At 40.6% G+C, this 18642-nt stretch overlaps 2 protein-coding genes across 9 annotated transcripts in view; one reads left to right on the top strand and one right to left on the bottom strand.

The window, feature by feature from the left end:
• Cc2d1b (coiled-coil and C2 domain containing 1B) overlaps positions 1 to 18642 on the top strand; it is a 77699-nt gene that overhangs the window by 10467 nt on the left and 48590 nt on the right. For 2 of the 7 annotated variants that reach the window (XM_077791015.1, XM_026382198.2), the window contains exons 22-24: positions 514 to 613; positions 780 to 870; positions 2075 to 2204. In XM_077791015.1, coding sequence (XP_077647141.1) covers positions 514 to 613; positions 780 to 870; positions 2075 to 2203 — 320 coding nt within the window. In that variant the 3' untranslated portion in view covers position 2204. Of the gene's footprint in view, positions 1 to 513; positions 614 to 779; positions 871 to 2074; positions 2205 to 2473; positions 8558 to 8751; positions 8831 to 18642 lie in introns of those variants that run through there. The other 5 variants (XM_026382209.2, XM_026382204.2, XM_026382185.2 and 2 more) reach the window with 5 other exon arrangements.
• The window catches only part of Zfyve9 (zinc finger FYVE-type containing 9), a 193966-nt gene continuing 183944 nt past the window's right edge, over positions 8621 to 18642 (bottom strand). For both annotated transcript variants that reach the window (XM_026382175.2, XM_026382170.2), the window contains 3 exons: positions 13366 to 13471; positions 10836 to 11012; positions 8621 to 8895 (listed from right to left, as the gene is read on the bottom strand). In XM_026382175.2, coding sequence (XP_026237960.2) covers positions 8734 to 8895; positions 10836 to 11012; positions 13366 to 13471 — 445 coding nt within the window. In that variant the 3' untranslated portion in view covers positions 8621 to 8733. The remainder of the gene's footprint in view (positions 8896 to 10835; positions 11013 to 13365; positions 13472 to 18642) is intronic.

Raw genomic sequence — 18642 nt, 5'->3', positions numbered from 1 at the left:
TGGTCCACCCAACCTGGGAGATAAAGGCAGATATTAGCAACATTCCTCTTAGGGAAACTAAGGCTCAGTAGAGTGGGACATTTGCCTTGGGCCTCATAGCAAGGAGGTAGTAGAAATAGTGAACCCAGGAATCCTTACTCCAAATTCCAAGTTCATTCTACTTTGATATAATTCAAGTAGAGTGGGGCTGGGGTTGTGGCTCAGCAGAAGAGCGTTCTCCTGGCACTTGTGAGGTGCTGGGTTAGATCTTTAGCACCATGTAAAAATAAATAAATAAAATAAAGGTATTGTGTCCAACTACAACTGAAAAAAAATATTTAAAAAAATAATAATTCAAGTAGAATATAAAAACTATTGGCTTCCAAGGCTAGGACCTAGATGCTCTACCCTACCCCCTGATGGCAGCCACCCTGAATTAAAGGCAAAGAGATCCAGAGGGAAAGCTTGCCCTTTTCTACTTTTTCAGTAAATTCCTAGGAGCCAAGCCCCTCCTTGCCTTCTCCTCTTTTGCAGAATTTGATCAAATCTTTAAATTAAACATCAACCGAAACCACCGGGGCTTCAGGAGAGTGATCCAGAGCAAAGGAATCAAGTTTGAAATCTTCCACAAAGGGTAAGGCTCCTCCTATCAGTTACATGGCAAAGTGGGTGGGGAGGAAGGAATGGCATTTTGGTTCCCACTACCTCTGCTATTACTTATTTTGCCTGCAGTAGACTCATCCAGTTCATTCCCATCTTCCCTGCTCAGTCTAATCCTCTGCTGCCTCTTGGCTCCTTAGATCCTTCTTCCGAAGTGACAAGCTGGTTGGCACAGCACATCTGAAACTGGAGCGGTTGGAGAATGAGTGTGAGATCAGAGAGATTGTGGAGGTAGGGCCCAGGGCATGAACAAGCTGGAGGACTTGTAAGAAGAAAGCCTATTATAGATTTCTGTTCCCTTAATTTAATATTGTCCATTGTATCTGTGGAATCTGTGGTATCCCCATTTCATAGATGGAAGAGGTTCAGAAGATCTGAGACAGTTTATGGTCAGCCAGATAGGAAGAAGCCATACACTTTCCACAATACTCTAGATCACTCAGGTTCCCAGAGGTGATGGATGAGAGAGAAGACCCTTGAGTCTGATCACTCCTGTCATCTTAGCATGTGGATTCCTAGGTTCCTAGGGGCAGGCTTATGATTGGGGCAATTGTCTGACAGCAAGATGAAGTGAAACAGGCTCCAGGCCTGAAATCATTATGGTATTTCTGGGTCTAAGACCCACTTGGATGCAGCTAGTCTCTGCTTAGGAAATCAACTTCTAGGTAGCTCCTTAAGCATCCATGAACTCATAGGATTACACAGTCAAGGACTTTTAAGAGTTTAAGACAGATGGGGAACTTAGGCTGGAGAAGAAAGGGGTTACATTGGTTCACAGAGTGTCCAGGACAGAGCTGGGAGCAGACCTTACCCTTACTGATGCCTGTGTAGGCTGGGGCTTTTCCTGTTGTGGCATACCTGCCCTCTACCTGTGGGAGTTGTTCTAAAGTAGGTATCAGCCCCACTGAAGGTGGTTGAACTTCTCTGGCCTGGTCAGTATCAGCCCCACTGAAGGTGGTTGAACTTCTCTGGCCTATTGTGGTGCTTCGCATTCCAGCTGCCTGCTCTCCTGCCCTAAAGGAGGAAGCACTGGTCAGGGTTCTAGTCTTGACTCTGCTACACAGAGTCATTCATTTCTCTCTTGGCCATCTGTGAGGTGAGGGCTGGGCTCTGGTTTTCAGGATACTCCATGAAGCCAGTGTTTCTCCAGGAGTGGCTATGGGGAATGAGGGGAAAACTGAGTGAGTAGAGCCCCAGGTTTTGATCTTTTCAGCTGGAGCACTGATGTTTATTTAGTTTTATATATTGCTTCCTTGTAAGATATCCCTGAAACAACTACCACACACAGCACGAGGCAGGGGTGTCCTGACCTGGAGGCTCCCTGGATAACACTGCAGGATGCTTAGCTCCTCTCACCCCCTTTCTGGGACCTTAGGGGCCTGTCTGCCCCCAGCTGTTTCCTCAATTACCATTTCCCTCTCCATGGTCTTCATAGGTTCTGGACGGAAGAAAGCCCACCGGGGGGAAGCTGGAGGTGAAGGTAAGGCTGCGGGAGCCTTTGAATGGCCAGGACGTGCAGATGGTCACCGAGAACTGGCTGGTCCTGGAGCCCAGGGGCCTGTGAGGTGCGCAGCCCTTTGGATCCCCAGAACCTCTGCCCCCCTGTACCCTGCCAGCATCCCATAGACCTCCTTCTCTTGCTCAACCTATTTATCTTGGGGAAAATTCCAGGAGTTTCATATCTGTGAGGAAGAGGCAGAGCTGTTGGGTAGGGCCCATGGGCTGAGTTTCTTACGTTCCTCTGTCCAGAACTGGGAAGGGAAGGTAATAGTCCAAGGCTTAACTGTCTTTAAGAAAGCCTTACTAAAATCCATTGGTTTTCACTGTGGTTTAGACTGACTTGCTACGCTCTGTGTCCTGTGCAGCAGATGGTCAGCTCCAGGAGAGGATCAGGCCAGCGGCAACATGCAGGAGCTTAAGGCTTTACTGGCCTCAAAAGCCTTTGTACTTAAGAGAGAAGCTGCTATACACACACCAAAGGCCTGTTGCATATGTGCGCTGCTGACCATGACCCTGGGCTTTGCTCTTGCTGGCCCCTCCTGCCCTCCACAGAAGCAGGCTGGATTCCAGGAGCTCCTCTTCCCCTTGTCTCCCACTCCTCCAAAAGTGGACAAAGGCAAGGATACCCTCACCGCTCTGTGCCATGGAGTCCCACAGCCCCTTAACTTCTGCATACCAACTGTGTGCAGCTTACCCCAGCCCCAACTGCACTATTTCTGGATGTGCCTTTTAAAGATGTAACTGCTTAAGGGATGGGAGAACTTGAGGGTGATCAGGAACCAGTCCTGCTCAGGACAGGGCGTGGTTCCGTGACTCCAGTTGGTCCTTGGCAACCTGTCCCACCCAACCCAGTTCACCCAGCTCTGCCTGTGCCTTTGTCCTGACAGCTGCTGCACTAGCCTTCCTGCTCCCAAAGGACTTAGTAGAAGAGGAAAGTTACTTTTGGTACTGCCTAGTGGGAAGGATTGGGGTAAGGTTGCATCTTGGGTTTGGTCCATGCACCTAAGATGAAAGACTTGTTAACTGGGGAGAAGAAAAAATATATATAAATATGTATAAATTTATGTAGCCATTTTTATTTAATAAACTAGGTCTAATTCATTATAGGGATTTTGTACCTTACACACAGCGTAAATAATCTTAAATCTGGCATTGTTAAAAAGCCAGAGTAACTGCAACATTTGCCCACTGCCACCGTGTGTTTCATATTTGAGAGAAGGCTGGGGAAGCCTTTCCTCTCAGCTGATCGCCAGGGACACACCTTAGTTCTTTCCAAGAAATTTGCCTTTGGCTTTGTTTTTCTGAATGGATGGAAACAATAAGGGGTTTATAGCTGTAATATACTTAATACTCAAAACTGCAATATTCTATATACTTAGAAATAAACACCCCATCTTTTATTTCCTCCTTTTTGAAGCATTAAGTCCAACAAAGTATTCCTCAAGATTATTTTTAAAAGGCTGTTTAAGTTGAAGCAAATACATTCAGATTACTGGTCATTATGTTATTGCATAAGCACAGCTCAAGGATTGCGCTTTTTTGTGTGTGTTTTTGTTGAGCTAACAGGGCTGGGCCATGCTTCCCTGCCGAAGAGAGCAGAGCTTTTAGTGGATAACAGTAGGAACTACAGACAAGTGACTCTTCCAAGAGCTCTCTGGCCAGTCTTACTTACCTATCAGATGTGAGCTAGCAAAATTTCCAGAGAAATTTAACACTTAATTACATATGTGTCAAACAAGCAGTAATCTAGAATGAAAAGGAGAGTCTTAAGCCTTCTTAACATGGTCTGGAGAAGCCTGAAGGGTTCCTGATCCAGCCTGGTTTTTCCCTTAGGGTTTGCATTCCCACCCAGTACTTACAAGAGGGTGAAGGATAGACCACTAAAATTATCCTTTAAGATTCTGAACCCAGGCCTCTGCTGGCTCCAAAAATTTACCTTTGCAACATGTTCAACTTCAGTAGGCTTCACTGCTCTGTTCTTTGGAAAACAGAACCTTAAGACTGAGGGAGGCAAGACAAAGACACCCACTGGGCTTGCTGGCTGTGATTCTTAAAAGGCCTTTGTTGTAGCCAAGGCATGCATAGATAGTAGGAGGGACCTACATAGTTCCAGCTTGCCTAAGATTTGTCCAAAAGCGATAACCAAACACTGAAAATTAGTCACTCATGGGATGAGAACCAGCCATGACTCAAATCATTTTCCAATTTCAAATTGAATCTTTAATCTAGTGCAGTGTGCACTTTGTTCTGAATTAGTGAACTGAATAAAATGTGGAAGACATTTTTTAGACTGAGTCTCACTATTAAAAGATGAACTCTTTTGTGACTGAAACATTTTTCCTTTATCATAGCACAATTCTGAAATCTTCATGTTTGCTTCCAAATATCTGTGGCATCTCCAAAAAGATCTTATCCTTCAAGTAAGGTCAGATGCAGTTTGAAACATACACAGAGTTGAGACTGGTGGGTCCTAGGGAATTTGTACCTGGTCCAGCACCACCACATAGATGAATTCTTCTCTTCTCTGGGCTCAGCCTTCCAAGGACTGAGATGGCCATGATCACTACTGCTCTACTCCGTAGTCCTTCTGTATATATAATCCCTAGAAATTCTATTACTATTATTTAAATTATTATTGTAGCATTAGTAAAACAAATTACTATTATAAATTAGCCAAATCCAGAAACCTGCTTATTGGAATGAACTAAGTGCATAAATTATTTCCCAGATGATCACAGAGGTAAATTTAATTGGAAATTTGGGGCCCATCAGCAGAAATCAATGTAAATGGGAGAAGACAGGAGAATAGGAATTTAGGCAAAATTCTATATCTGTACCACCCTAGAGTGCAGTTGCTGCTCAGAAAGTATTAAGAATAAATGGAGAGGGCTGGGGATATGGCTCAAGCAGTAGCGCGCTCGCCTGGCATGCGTGCGGCCCGGGTTCGATCCTCAGCACCACATACCAACAAAGATGTTGTGTCCGCCGAGAACTAAAAAAATAAATATTAAAAATTCTCTCTCTCCCCTCTCTCACTCACTCTTTAAAAAAAAAAAAAAGAATAAATGGAGAAACCTTCATTGCCTGGTATTTGGAGAGCATTCAACAATTTTTTTAAATTTAATCAATCACTGGAATGGCAATTCTGTTCCTTGTCAGTTTAGAATGAACACTATGTCAGCCCTCACCGCTGGTGATTTGGACCCAGGAGCCCTCTACCAAGCTACACCCCAGCCCTTTTAATTTATTTTGAGACAGTCTTACTATCTTGACAAGGCTGGCCTTGAACTTGGAACCTTACTGCCTTAGCCTCCGGAGTAGCTGGGATTAGAGGTACAGGGGTGTGTGTGTGTGATCTGTTTTTATAATCTAGAAAATTTTGCCTCATCAGAAATGTTATGTTTCAGCACTTCATTTTATGTAATTCTTAAAGAGTATACATTGTATAACACCAAAGATAAACAAGGGGAAAACTAGCCTTGGTTTTTTAATACCGAATTCCACAAGGTGATTTTATTGCACATAAAAGGACATTTAGTGTAGTTCAGAATGGACCTGACTATACAGGGCCATAGTAAGAGAACTGAAAAGCTTGTGCTGATCTAGAATTAATATGCAATGGCAGGATGTATTTAGGTGAACGGGAACAGAGATGAGCTACAGGAAAATAGGACCAGTTGCTATAGAAGCTCCAAACTTCTGAGGTATATTTAGATCAAGCTGGACCTTAATACCAAACACACCTGCCCCTTTAACAAGTGCTTCTTATTCTTGTCAAGTCTGGGGGTTAATTCCAGGGCTCAGTCCATACAAGCTGGTGGTGTGGGAGCCAAGGTGTACTTTAGAAGCTCCATAACTCTGAATTTATGGGAAAGGACCTCATAATTCTCTGTAGCTTCTATTGGCAAAGCTTTTGAGGAGAGAGATGGACAAAAACCCCACCCTATCCCTTGAAGAAAGAGAAGACCCCAGCCAGACACATTTCCCAAGCCTGGCCTATGGGCCTATTGGTAACATTATCTACTAAACAGCTTCACAATCTATTAGTGCCAAATGGTAAGTCCAACTCCAGCCACTGAGGAGCAGCCTCTCCTGCGTTGGATCTGATGCATTCTTAGAGCTATAATTTTGCTGTAGACAGAATAACTCAGCGTGGCCTGGGCTTTCAGAAGATGCTGGTGACAATGGAATGTCTTAAAGCAGTACTTTAAAAAAAAAAACAAAAAAAAACTTTTATTTGTTTTTATATGGTGCTGAGAATTGAACACAATGCCTACCACATGCTAGGTAAGCACTCTACCACTGAGCTATAACCCTAGCCCCAGAGCAGTATATTTCAGAGTATGGGTTGTGGAATCCATTTGGTCTGTAACCATAATAAATTTTTGACAAGAAAACAATCAGAATGTGTCACATATATTCTAGTTAAACCAGACCTTGGTTTCTAATACCACTCCCATTAAAAGAAACCAAGGGTCCTTGGAGAAATGGCTGATTCCAATTCTGGGGCAGAGTAAGTACAAAACTAAACTAGCCTGGAGCGTCCTGTTAGGCTAGAAAAGAAAGTGTTTAAAAAAATAGTAGGAGTATGTCACAAGGATGTAGGACCCAGCCTAAAGGTGCTCCATTTGGACAAAGCTAAGACCATTTAAGCACCAAATTAATGAATTGGAACCACTGAAAACACAATCCATGAGACCATAATGAAAAATATTAAGTAGGGAAGAGGAAAGGCTTCTGTTTATAGATTACCAAATTGAAATTGTAAAGGTAGAGGACGTGCTAGAATTAGAGAGTCACTTTGCAACTATTTGTTACAGTAAAAGACCAGTCAGTACAGGTAAGAAAAAAGTGGGTTTAAAGTCTAAGAGGACAATTTGATGAGCAAGAAATCTGCATGGTCTGAAAGTGTCTCTCTACATACTTGTTATTAGTTTCAAAGGGAAAAATGAATAGTGGAGAAATTGGATAACACTTTGATTAGCTTTACCACCATCAATGAGAGGCAGGCAGATATCTGATAGTGATCATGGCCAAGAATGTACAAACACAAACTGATTCAAGGAAATATCAAACTCAAAATGAGGTATTTTTCCATTAAAAAACATGATAGGACAGCCTATTTTCACCAAAAATACCAATGACATGAAAGATAAAGGCAAGTCATTGATAGCTACATACCCTCCCTAATCCTATGCTGGAAGATTTACTAGAGGGGAAAACACTACAAAGGTAGTTACTGGGAAAATGCTAAGTTAAAATAATACATCAATATGAACTTGACCCAAATTGAAAACTGTTCTGCAGTTATGTAACAGAATGTCCTTACTGAGGAAATATTGAAGTATTTAGGGGTAATGGGCTATGATGTATGAATGTACTCTGAAAGGCCTCAATTTTTTTTTTTTTTTTTTTTTTTTTTTTTTTTGGTACCAGGGATTGAACCCAGGAGTGCTTAACCAGTGAGCCACATCCCCAGACCTTTTCATTTTTATTTTGAGACAGGTTCTGGCTGTTGCTTAAGGCCTCACTAAACTGCTGAGGCTGGCTTTGATCTTGCAATCCTCTGTCTCAGCTTCCTCAGCTAGAGATCACAGGCATGAGCCACCATGTCCTGGGGCCTCAATTTATCTTATTTTTTTTAATGGAGGAGGAAATGAGCAGGAGGGAGAACAAGGAAGAGGAAGGGAAGGGGAGGGGATAACAGGACATAATAAAGCAAATAGGACAAAATGTTAATATGTGAACAGTAAGTGAATCTGGGTAAAGTGTACATAGTGGGGTTTTGTACTTGTAGCTTTCCTGGAAGTTAAAAATTTGAGTTTGCAATAAAATGAAAAATACTTGTAGTACATAGTAACTAAAGCTGTCTTGATGTATGTTTGGTTGACTTCCACAGAAAGGCCCAGTTTAATATCTACCATTCACCTGGGCAAATCTCAAGTGATCCTGAATTCAGCTCTGCTATCCAAGTAACTTCACTTACACCCAGGAGCCCTCCATAGCTACAAAAGGAGATAATCCCTTTGGTCTTTGATTAATTTCAATGAGTAATCTGGTGAAAAAAAACAAAAATCTAAGTGTGACTTCTATCTGACAAACACCTATGATGTAACTGGGACAAGATCAGTGTGGAATTTTCCTTTTTATACCAATTCTGTAAAAAGAGTGCAAAACTGATGCTTCATTGTTTATTTCCCCTCTGCCCTCCCACCGCACCATTGGTGATGGTTGTACCCATTTCAACATTTCTGAGCTTATGACCATAAGTAATCTTAAAAGAGAGGAGTGGGATTCTTGTCTAGATGTAACAGAAGGGGATTAGCTGCAAGATAGCATAACTGTTGTGCAGTAACAGAAGCTGTTCAGGTCTTCTCGGTGGACAATGCATAGAAGACTTAGAGTTATAGAACATCTGTCCCCCCAACCACCCTTTCCCACCCTTGTCCCCAAGCCCCCTCACTCCCACCCTATCCCACCCACTCCCATTAATAGTGTTAACAAAAGCTTAATCTTCCAGTTTTAAAGTGCAAATGATTTGGATATGACTGCTGTTGCCACAGGTCTGAAAAGAAAAAATGAAGTCCTCTTTGCCTATGCGATGTTTTCCAGAATATAAAAGATGAGTTCCATGACGACAGGGCCCTCACTGAGCTGGCAGGCCCCTCCATGGATCACTGGCACCAAGGCGCTGTCCAGATCATTCATGTACTGCGAGGGAAGGGGCTGGCCATTGCTCCCTGCTTGATAGCCAACCTATACCCAGAGAGAAGGGGATGATAGGTTACTAAACACAGAAGATCTCTCCAAGGCTGGGTTGTGGTTCACCAATGGTACAGTGCTCGCCTAGCATATGTGAGGCATTGGGTTTGATCCTTAGCACCACATAAAATAAATAAATAAAATAAAGGTATTGTGTCCATTTACAACTAAAAAAAAAAAAAAAAAAAGACCTTCAAAGGGCTGAGCAGGAAAGGTGAAAGGTGATATCCTTCTTGGTCATGGGCTAGTCACATGACAGTGAATACAAATTCTTCCTCATCACTGAGCTGCCATTTATCAACCTGTCATTTATTCATCCTGGCCACCTGATAGCTATAAGACCTTGAGCTAATCACTTAACCTCTTAGGATTTTTGTTTTCTGGAAGAGGCAGCACATAGAGAGGCATGGAGAGTCAGAAATAATATTAACTTTTGGTTTTGAAAATTAAAATGAGAAACATACAATGTTCAGCTTCCTAATATAACATTTGTTCTTAAGTCCATCCAGTCACCCATGCACCACTTTATGAGCACCTTTGAACACAGGGATTCAAGGATAACAGAGCCCCTGCCCTCAAGAGGCTCATATTCTCAGCAGAAAAACACTTGTTATCTAATTCATGTGAGAGAATTTTCCCTCTCTAGCTAGATAATCAATACCATTTGAAACAGGACTAAGAAACTTCATTAGTAATACCCTGATATGCTTCTTAAAGCCCTAGGCAAGACCTTTAGCAGAAAATAAATACTTGATTGATTGATGACTACTCAGGAAATGAAGCCAGATACATAACATTTACTAGTTCCCTGATAATGGAACAATTCTGCACTTAGGAACCAGTTTCTCCCTATAGAACCTTAGGTCAGGAGCAGTTTTTGGGCAGAAATAATACTTAGCTGGGAGGGGTGATCATGCTGAACACTCACACTCATTTTCTAAATGACTCAAAACTAAAGGGTTGAGGGAGATAAAGAGGTCTGACAATTTATGAACATCAAAGCAGAACCAATGGGACCTCTCTCAGGCAGCCAAAGTCCAAAAAAATTGTAGAGATTAGAGTGCTTAGCCTTAGGAGAAAGACATTTGGACAAGGAACTGGGACTTGGGGGTGTGAACTGGATTGTTTCTACAAAAAGCTTATAAAAACATTAGGACAGACATGAGGGAAGCCTGACAACGGGAGACCTTAACTGACAGGAAAATTATGAGGGAGGGGAAAAGCTCAAGTTTTAGCCACAAACTAGTATGAAAATATTGGCAGTAAGAAAAATCTCGGGCTGGGGATGTGGCTCAAGTGGTAGCCGGCTTGCCTGGCATGCGTGCGGCCCGGGTTCGATCCTCAGCACCACATACAAACAAAGATGTTGTGTCTGCCAAATACTAAAAAATAAATATTAAAATTCTCTCTCTCTCTCTCTCTCTCTCTCTCTCTCTCTCTCTCTCTCTCTCTCTCTCCTCTCCCTCTCTCTCACTCTCTCTTAAAAAAAAAAAAAAAAGAAAAATCTCATTAAGGCATGGGTGATTGCAGCGGCCAGTTAACAGAAGCCTGCTCTAACTGGATTAAGAAAACAACAAGATTAGGGACTAGTGCGCTCAAAGGGAGCAAAGAGTGATGCATGATGGGTGGGACTGTGAAGTATCACACAGGTGCCAGTCAGAGGGTGGCAGGTCCTCACACTCCTCTCCTGACCATGGAGAGAAGGCAGGTAATTCTCTAGAAGGCATGTGGTAAAGAGGACATGGTTAAAACGTTCAGAGAGCATCTTACCAAGAGGATATATGGGTATTTTAATATTAGAGGGAGATTAGAACATTACATCTGTGAAGGCCAGGAGATCTGGAGAAGTAAGCTCTGGGTTGATTCAGGAAAACTCATGACAGAAAATACAGACATTGCCCAAGGCCAGCTTCAGAAGCTAAGATTCTTCTTACCTGGTCTGAGTCCAGTGTCACACGTAGTCCCAGTTTTGTCATTCCATCTTCCTTCAGAAGCTTCAGGTGGGGACACAGTGCAAGGCAAAAAGCCTTGGCAACATGCTCAGTCAATCTGCTATGATCTGCAGGATCACTTAGGCAATTATGCTGATCATCATTTTCTAGGAAAAACACCTGTTCCCCAAACAAAAGAGACTTTTAATCTTTGGCATAGATTTTGAATAAGTGGATTAGCTCACAAGTGGATAAGCACTATAGTTCTCCAAGAAGTGCAAGATGATCTGACAAGAGCAGGACACCATATAGTTCCTGGGTCATGAAAAGTAGGGCACCAAAAAAAAAAAAAAAATCTTCATGGTCCCTGCACACACATATTGGTAGTAGCAGCCTATTTCCCTGCAAGACTCCACCCCAGCCTGATGGCACATCCTACTCAGAACTAGAAAAGGCCTCCATTTTGCATTATACACTCTTAAAAGGTAATACTGATGTATGGACAACGTTCTGAGGAAGTGACTCACTCAAGTGCACAAAAATATTCAGAGAGAGCCAAGCCTAGAATCCAACTCTTCTGCCTCTTGACCTACACAGAGCTTTTCTCCCTACATAACCCTGCCACTGTAGACACCGGAGCTGTTGTCAGTGTGCTAGCACAGAGCCAAGCACTGCCCAGTGCATAGTCAGAAGCACAGCAAATGTGAACTGAGAGACCCAAGTCCTAGTCACACAGCTGCTTATGCCTTAATGAGTCCTCTAGTCAAACCAAAGGATTAACAGATGTCAAAGGCCTTTTTTATTTTTTATTTTTTTGAGATGGCATTTATGTTGCCCAGGCTGGTCTTGAACTTATGGGCTCAAGTAACCCTCTAACCTCAGCCTCCTGAGTAGCTAGACCTACAAGCATGTGCTAACATGCCCAGTTTTCAAAGGACTTCTTAATGCCTAATTTGCCTCTAAAAAATGAAAAGAACTTACCATCTCTGGATACTGTAAAGTGTAAACAATATAAAAGCAAAATATAAAAAAATAATGCAATATACAATGCTTACTGTTCAAATAAGGGGCTCATACTAAGCATATTATCAAGGGAGCAGCTCTGCAGCCCTGTGCTTTTATGTTCTAGAGAGAGTGACAGCATGACATGATAGAAAGAGCTCTGAAGTGGGTGTCAGAAGACAGAACCCTGGATGCTGCTCTGCTAACAATCAGCATTAGTCACAAAGTTATAAAGCCCATTTTCTCATCAGCATGATGAAATGGGTACTCTGCCTACCTCACTGAGTTACTGAAGAACAAAAGAGGGAATGGAGGTCAAACTGCTTTATAAGCTATAAAGAGTTTTACATGTTCCAGACTCTGCACTGCTAAAAATGTGTCAAGGATCGATCATTATAAAGCAAGAAACTAAAATTGCTCAGCTGAATATAAAATCATGGAGCCTGGTATAGAGGATGAAACAACAGCTCAAGACCAAGAGAAATAGGCTGCAGTCCCTGTGCTATCAGAAACCAGCTATGAGATCCTGAATAAGACAATGAACCTTTCTTAGCTTCAGCTTCTTTATGCATGAAATGGAAAATGAGGAGTTACAGAATTTAAAAAAAAATAAGACAAATCTGAAAGGAATTCTAGAGATTGTATAATTGAACCTTATAGAATATACATGAAGTTTAAAAACCATTAAGAGGCCTACCTATTTACTCTTTGAGAATAAACTTGCTGATCTGTGTGACTGTCCACAAAATCAGGGCCCAGCCCTGTTCCTTTTCATTCCCATATTAGACTCTATTAATACAGCTTTCATGGTAAAGAGCACTTAATTTAGTGTACATGAGCTTAGAAGTTGGCCAGAGATGAGTTTAAATTAGGAACTTGCCATTACTTATTTGCCTCTAGTTATTGACAAGATACTTATCTCTGAGCTTTAGATTTCTTATTGTGAAAAGAAAAATAAAAGATTTGGGGAGGGGGAGTTCCAGGGATTGAACCTAGGAGTGCTCACCCACTTAGCACATCCCTAGCCCATTTTTGTTTTTAATTTTGAGACAGGGTCTTGCTATGTTGCTGAGGCTGGCTCGAACTTGCAGTCCTCCTGCCTCAGCCTCCTAAACCACTGGGATAACAGGCATGCAGCACTGCACCTGGCAAAAAAAAAAAAAAAAAGTCTATTTTTTTTTAAGACTGTGTTATCTCAGATATTTAACTATAAATGCAGCAAGACTCTTGTAGCTTTCTGAAGATCACACCAAAGATAGTATGTACCACTCAGAGATGTACTCTTTGAATTCTGATGCAAAAAATCTCTAAAAGCAAGTTCATCAGATTACAGCAAGCTACACATGATGACAGTTCTTCTCAGGGATCTAAGACAGACCAGGGAGAATTAGAGTTTACTAGGTAAATGGAAAGACTTCTTTCTCAGAAAGATTTTTTCTTTATCTTCCGGAATCAGCCTGGAATGTGGCTCTCAGCCTGGCAAAAAGTTGTGCTCAAAGCAGGTCAAGGGTACCAAGTTTCATTTCCTTACCTCTGTCCATCTGATGACTTTTCCATTTGCTTTATACTCCGATCCATGGAATATCTTCACATTTGTTATAGACTCCATGGACTTCCCATCTATAGGACTTATGACACTAAAACAGAGGAAGGGAAAAGAAATACATCTGATCAAGTCTTGCTATTAACTACACTGGGTGCCTTGTTGAACCCATCTTTGCAACACATTATAATAGGAAGCCTTTGTACAAAAATGTACATAAACAGGACCTATGCATTGAAATGATTCAAAAAATTCACAAACAAATTTTTCTAGAAGCTGGCTCTCTTTAATGTAAACAAATCATTTAATTAAACCTGATCTTCTAGCATGCCTTCTTTCCATAAAAAATGCATCTAGGGGCTGGGGATGTGGCTCAAGCGGTAGCACGCTCGCCTGGCATGCGTGCGGCCCGGGTTCGATCCTCAGCACCACATACCAACAAAGATGTTGTGTCCACCGAGAACTGAAAAATGAATATTAAAAAATTCTCTCTCTCTCTCTCTCCTCTCTCGCTCTCTCTTTAAAAAAAATGCATCTAATTTTGTTTTCCCACTCTGTTCCTGACTCTAATAACATTCATCATGTAATATTCTTCATATATTCACATATCTACCTTACAAATGAATTTCTGAAGGAAGTGATATAGGCACTCTGTGTATTGTAATTTCAGTACTGGTCAACTATTCAGAACTCAATGAAATTGAGTTCATTAAATTAGGAATTTAATGAAAGTTCATTAAGAATTATTTAACCTAGCTGGGCACACACTTGTAACCCCAGCTACTTGGGAGAGTGAGGCATGAGGATTCCAAGTTCAAGGCCAGCCTGGGTAACTTAGCAAGATCTTGTCTCAAAAATAAAATTTTTAAAAGGGGGTTAGAGAGATAGCTCAGTGGTAGAGCATGTGTGAGGCCCTGGGTTCTATCCCCAGCACCACCCCAAAACTCCCCCAAAGAAATAAAAAATAATTTTTTGACCAAGTATGTTGATTAGAACAGTTCTACTGGGAACTGATGAACCAGTATCCTTGTATCTATTGCAAATTCCTTCTAGTACTATCACTCCTAGATTCCTGAACAGAAAAAGCACTTTAGAAATTCATTTCCTTCCTAAAATATAGCAAGTAAATTCAATATGTGGAGATACACATTTATTCTGATAAGGACCCTAAACATTTGGCACAGACTCTAGACTCTTCCTAACAACTTTCAAACCATTTATGTTCTTGATTGTCTATGTATTAAAAGTCAAATTAGATGGGTGTGGTGGTGCACACCTGTAATCCCAGCAACTGGGGAGGCTGAGGCAGGAGGATCACAAGTTTAAGGTCAAACTGGGCAACTTAGTAAGACCCTATCTGAAAAGAATATAAAAACAGGCTGGAAACTATGCAACATCTAGAATAAAATGCAGGGTAAACAACGTAGGTTTAACATATAGGTTCAGGCAACAATTTTCTCAATAGGACCCCTGAAACTCAGGAAATAATAATGCCAAGTTAATAAGTGAGATGACATCAAATTTAAAAGCTTCTTCACAGCAAAGGAAACAATTAAGAATGTGAAGACAGACTGGGGAGAAAATCTTTGGGAGCTATTCTTCTGACAGAGATGTAAAATCCAGAATATAAAGACCTCAACAAACTTAACACCAAAAAAAAAAAAATCAAATAATTCAATAAATGGGCAAATGAACTAAAGACACTTTTCAAAAGAATAAAAATGACCAACAAATATATGCAAAAATGTTCAACATCATTAGCAATTAGGGAAATGCAAATCACTGAAATTTCATCTCACTTCGGTTAGAATGTCAGTCTTAAAGAATACAAACAAAAATAAATGATGGAAAAGATGTAGAGGAAAAAAGAACACAATCACACTGTTGGCAACAGACAAATTATGCAACCAGCCCAAGTGTCCATGAATAGATAAAGAAAATGTGATATATGCCGGGTGCGGTGGTGCATGCCTGTAATTCTGCTGGATTGGGAATCTAAGGCAGGAGGATTGTGGGTTCAAAGCCAGCCTCAGCAACTTAGCAAGACTCTGTCTCTAAATAAAATATAATCCCCAGTACTCCCCACAAAAAAAAAAGAAAGAAAATGTGGTATTATACACACAATAAAGTTTTATTCGGCTATAAAGAAGAATGAGATTATATCATTTGCAGGAAAATGGATGGAATTTTGAGACCATTACGTTAAACAAAATAAGCCAAACTCAGAAAGTCAAGGGTCATATGTCATACGTTTTCTCTCATATGTGGACGCTAGAGAGGAAAAAGGAAAAGAAAGGTATGTGTGGAGGGGTAGGGAGTCTCATTAAAATTAAGGGGAGATTAGCAGAGTAGAGCTAAGAGACCCTGGGGAGGGAGGAGAGAAAGGAAAAGGAAAATATTGAGGAATAATACTGGCTAAATTATATAGTTATATTGTATGCATGTATGAATATGTAACAACAAATCCCATCATTATGTGCAACAATAATATACCAAAAAAATATATAAGAAGAAAAAAAATTTTGTTTTGTTTTGTTTTGGGGATTGAACCTAGGGTTACTTAACCACTGAACCACATCCCCAGTTCTTTTTATTTGAGACCAGTTCTCACTGAGTTGCTTAGGGCCTCACTAAATTATAAGGCTGGCTTTGAACATGTGATCCTCCTGCCTCAGCCTCCAAAGTCACTGGGATTATTATAGGCATATGCCACTGTACCAGCTGAAAGGAAAAAGTCTAAAAAAAATAATAAAAAAGGGCTGAGGGTGTAGTTCTGTGATAAAGTGTCCCAGTATTAGGACTAAAAAAAAAAAAATTATCAGGCATTCACTTCATTCATTTAGATTAAAATTATTAAACAATTTAAGTTAAAATTTTAATTTAGGGCAGGGTGCAGTAGCCCGTCCCTGTAACCCTAGCAGCTAAGGAGGCTGAGACAGGAGGATCATGAGTTCAAATCCAGCCTCAGCAATGTAGTGAGGCAGTTAGCAACCCAGCAAGACCCTATCTCTAAATAAAATGTAAAAAAGGGCTTGGGATGTGGCTCAGTGGTTAAGCACCCCAGGGTTCAATCCTCAATATCCCCCCAAAATAAAAAAATCAAAATAAATTCTAACATCATGCACCAATGCTAAAATAGGGGGGTCAGAGTGTTGGTCAGTGGTATCATTCATACTTAGCATGAGCAAGGCCCTGGGTTCAATGCCCAGTACCTACCCTCCCCAAAAGGCACCCTCAGTTGATTAGAATACTTTGAGACAAAACATTTGTAATTCAGTAACGAATTGGAAAACAATCAGTCTATATATTACAAACTGAGTTCAAGAATGTTTTCTGGTGAGTTTTTTGTCCTACTCTAAGAAGCTGCCACCAGCAGCTGCTATAGAAAAGGGCAACTTGCTGTTGTCAGTTACTGATACCTTACAGCACCAAATTTTCAGAGTAATCATTTTTTTCCAATTATACATATTTCCAACTATAAGAATTAAACACAAGCTTATTTTGAAACTAAATTTTTCAATTAAGAATGGGAAGATAGGGCTGGGGTTGTAGCTCAATGGTAGAGCATTTGCCTAGCATATGTGCGAGGCCCTGGGTTCAATCCTCAGTACCACATAAAAACAAATAAAATGAAGGTATTGTGTCCAACTACAACTAAAAAGTAAATATTTTTAAAAACAGAATGGGAAGATAAAAGGGTTACTTGTGAAACAGGAAAACATACATTGATAGGAAATTGCATCTTTTTGGCTGAGGGTGTAACTCTGTCGTACAGTGTATGCTTAATGTGCTCAAGGTCCTGAGTTCAACCCAGAACATGGGAATAGGGACAAGTGGGAGGGGGGGAAGAATAGAAAAGAAGCAAGAAATTGTTCCTTTTTGTTCCTCCCCTGAAAAATTTAAAAAATTATGGGGTGCCATGTTCTAAATGCCCTCTTTCTGCTTTTACTCCTGCTGTTCCCTCAGACTAAAATACCCCTTTGGGCACAATTATGTGGCAAATACTTACTTACCTCACCATAGTCAGTTTAAGCACCAGTTATTTCTCTGTGGAATCTTTCTTGAATATGGCCCTACCATGTCTACCAAGCTTCCTATTTGCTTTTAAAATTTTCATATCTTATATAGTTTTTAGTCAATTTCTTCCATACTTTGGTATACTTATTAATTTATAATTCTTAAAAACTAGACTGAATATTTATTAGCAGGAAACACATTTTTGCCCTTTTTTTTCTTTTCTAGTGCTGAGAGATTGAACTCAGCACATACTGGATGTGGATGAAAACCATGTATGCTAAGCACATATTTTACCACTGAGCTATATTCCCAGTCTCTGGAATTCTTTTTTTCCTCCTCCTCCTCGTTATTTATTTGTTTATTTATAGCAGTGCTAGGTACTGAACCCAGGGTCTGCACTATTTAAGTGTTCCATTGAGCTACATCCCCAACACCTTTTATTTTGAGACAGAGTCTTACTAAATTGCCCAAGCTGGCCACAAACTTATGATCCTCTTGTTTCAGCCTCCCAAGTAACTGAGAGTAAAAGTATGCACCACATCATCTAGCTTGGAAAATTCAATTTGTTTTACCAGAACTTTGACATAACCTGAAGGATGGATGGACAGATGGATGGATAAATGAATGGGAAAAAGATGAATATAATGAATTATGGTATATTTATTCATTCAATCCATTTTTTTCCAGTACTAGGGACTGAACAAAGGGACCCTTTATTACTGAGCTATCCCCAGCCCTTTCATCTTTCATGGTTGGGAGAGAGTCTTGTTACATTCCAAGGCTGGCTTTGAACCTGAAATCCTCCTGCCTCAGTCTCCTGAGTCAGTGGGATTAGTGGCATGTACTACCAGGCCCAGCTCAAACAATATTTTTAAGAAATACTTAGTAGGTGCCAGATAGTATTTTAGGTATTGGTAATAAATATAGCAATGAATACTGGAGAGAAATGAATTACAGTAGATGGGGTAGAGAGAGAAGATGGGAGGGGGAGGGGAGAGGGGATAGTAGAGGATAGGAAAAGTAGCAGAATACAACAGTTACTAATATGGCATTATGTAAAAATGTGGATGTGTAACCGATGTGATTCTGCAATCTGTATTTGGGGTAAAAATGGGAGTTCATAATCCACTTGAATCTAATGTATGAAATATGATATGTCAAGAGCTTTGTAATGTTTTGAACAATCAATTAAAAAAATTAAAAAAAGAAATTACACATTGAAAAAAAATATATATATATATATATATA

The sequence above is a fragment of the Urocitellus parryii genome, chromosome 11 (genome assembly GCF_045843805.1).
Source record: "Urocitellus parryii isolate mUroPar1 chromosome 11, mUroPar1.hap1, whole genome shotgun sequence".
NCBI lineage: Eukaryota > Metazoa > Chordata > Mammalia > Rodentia > Sciuridae > Urocitellus > Urocitellus parryii.
Note: the sequence above shows the minus strand (reverse complement) of the source record. Positions and strands in the feature narration are given on the sequence as shown.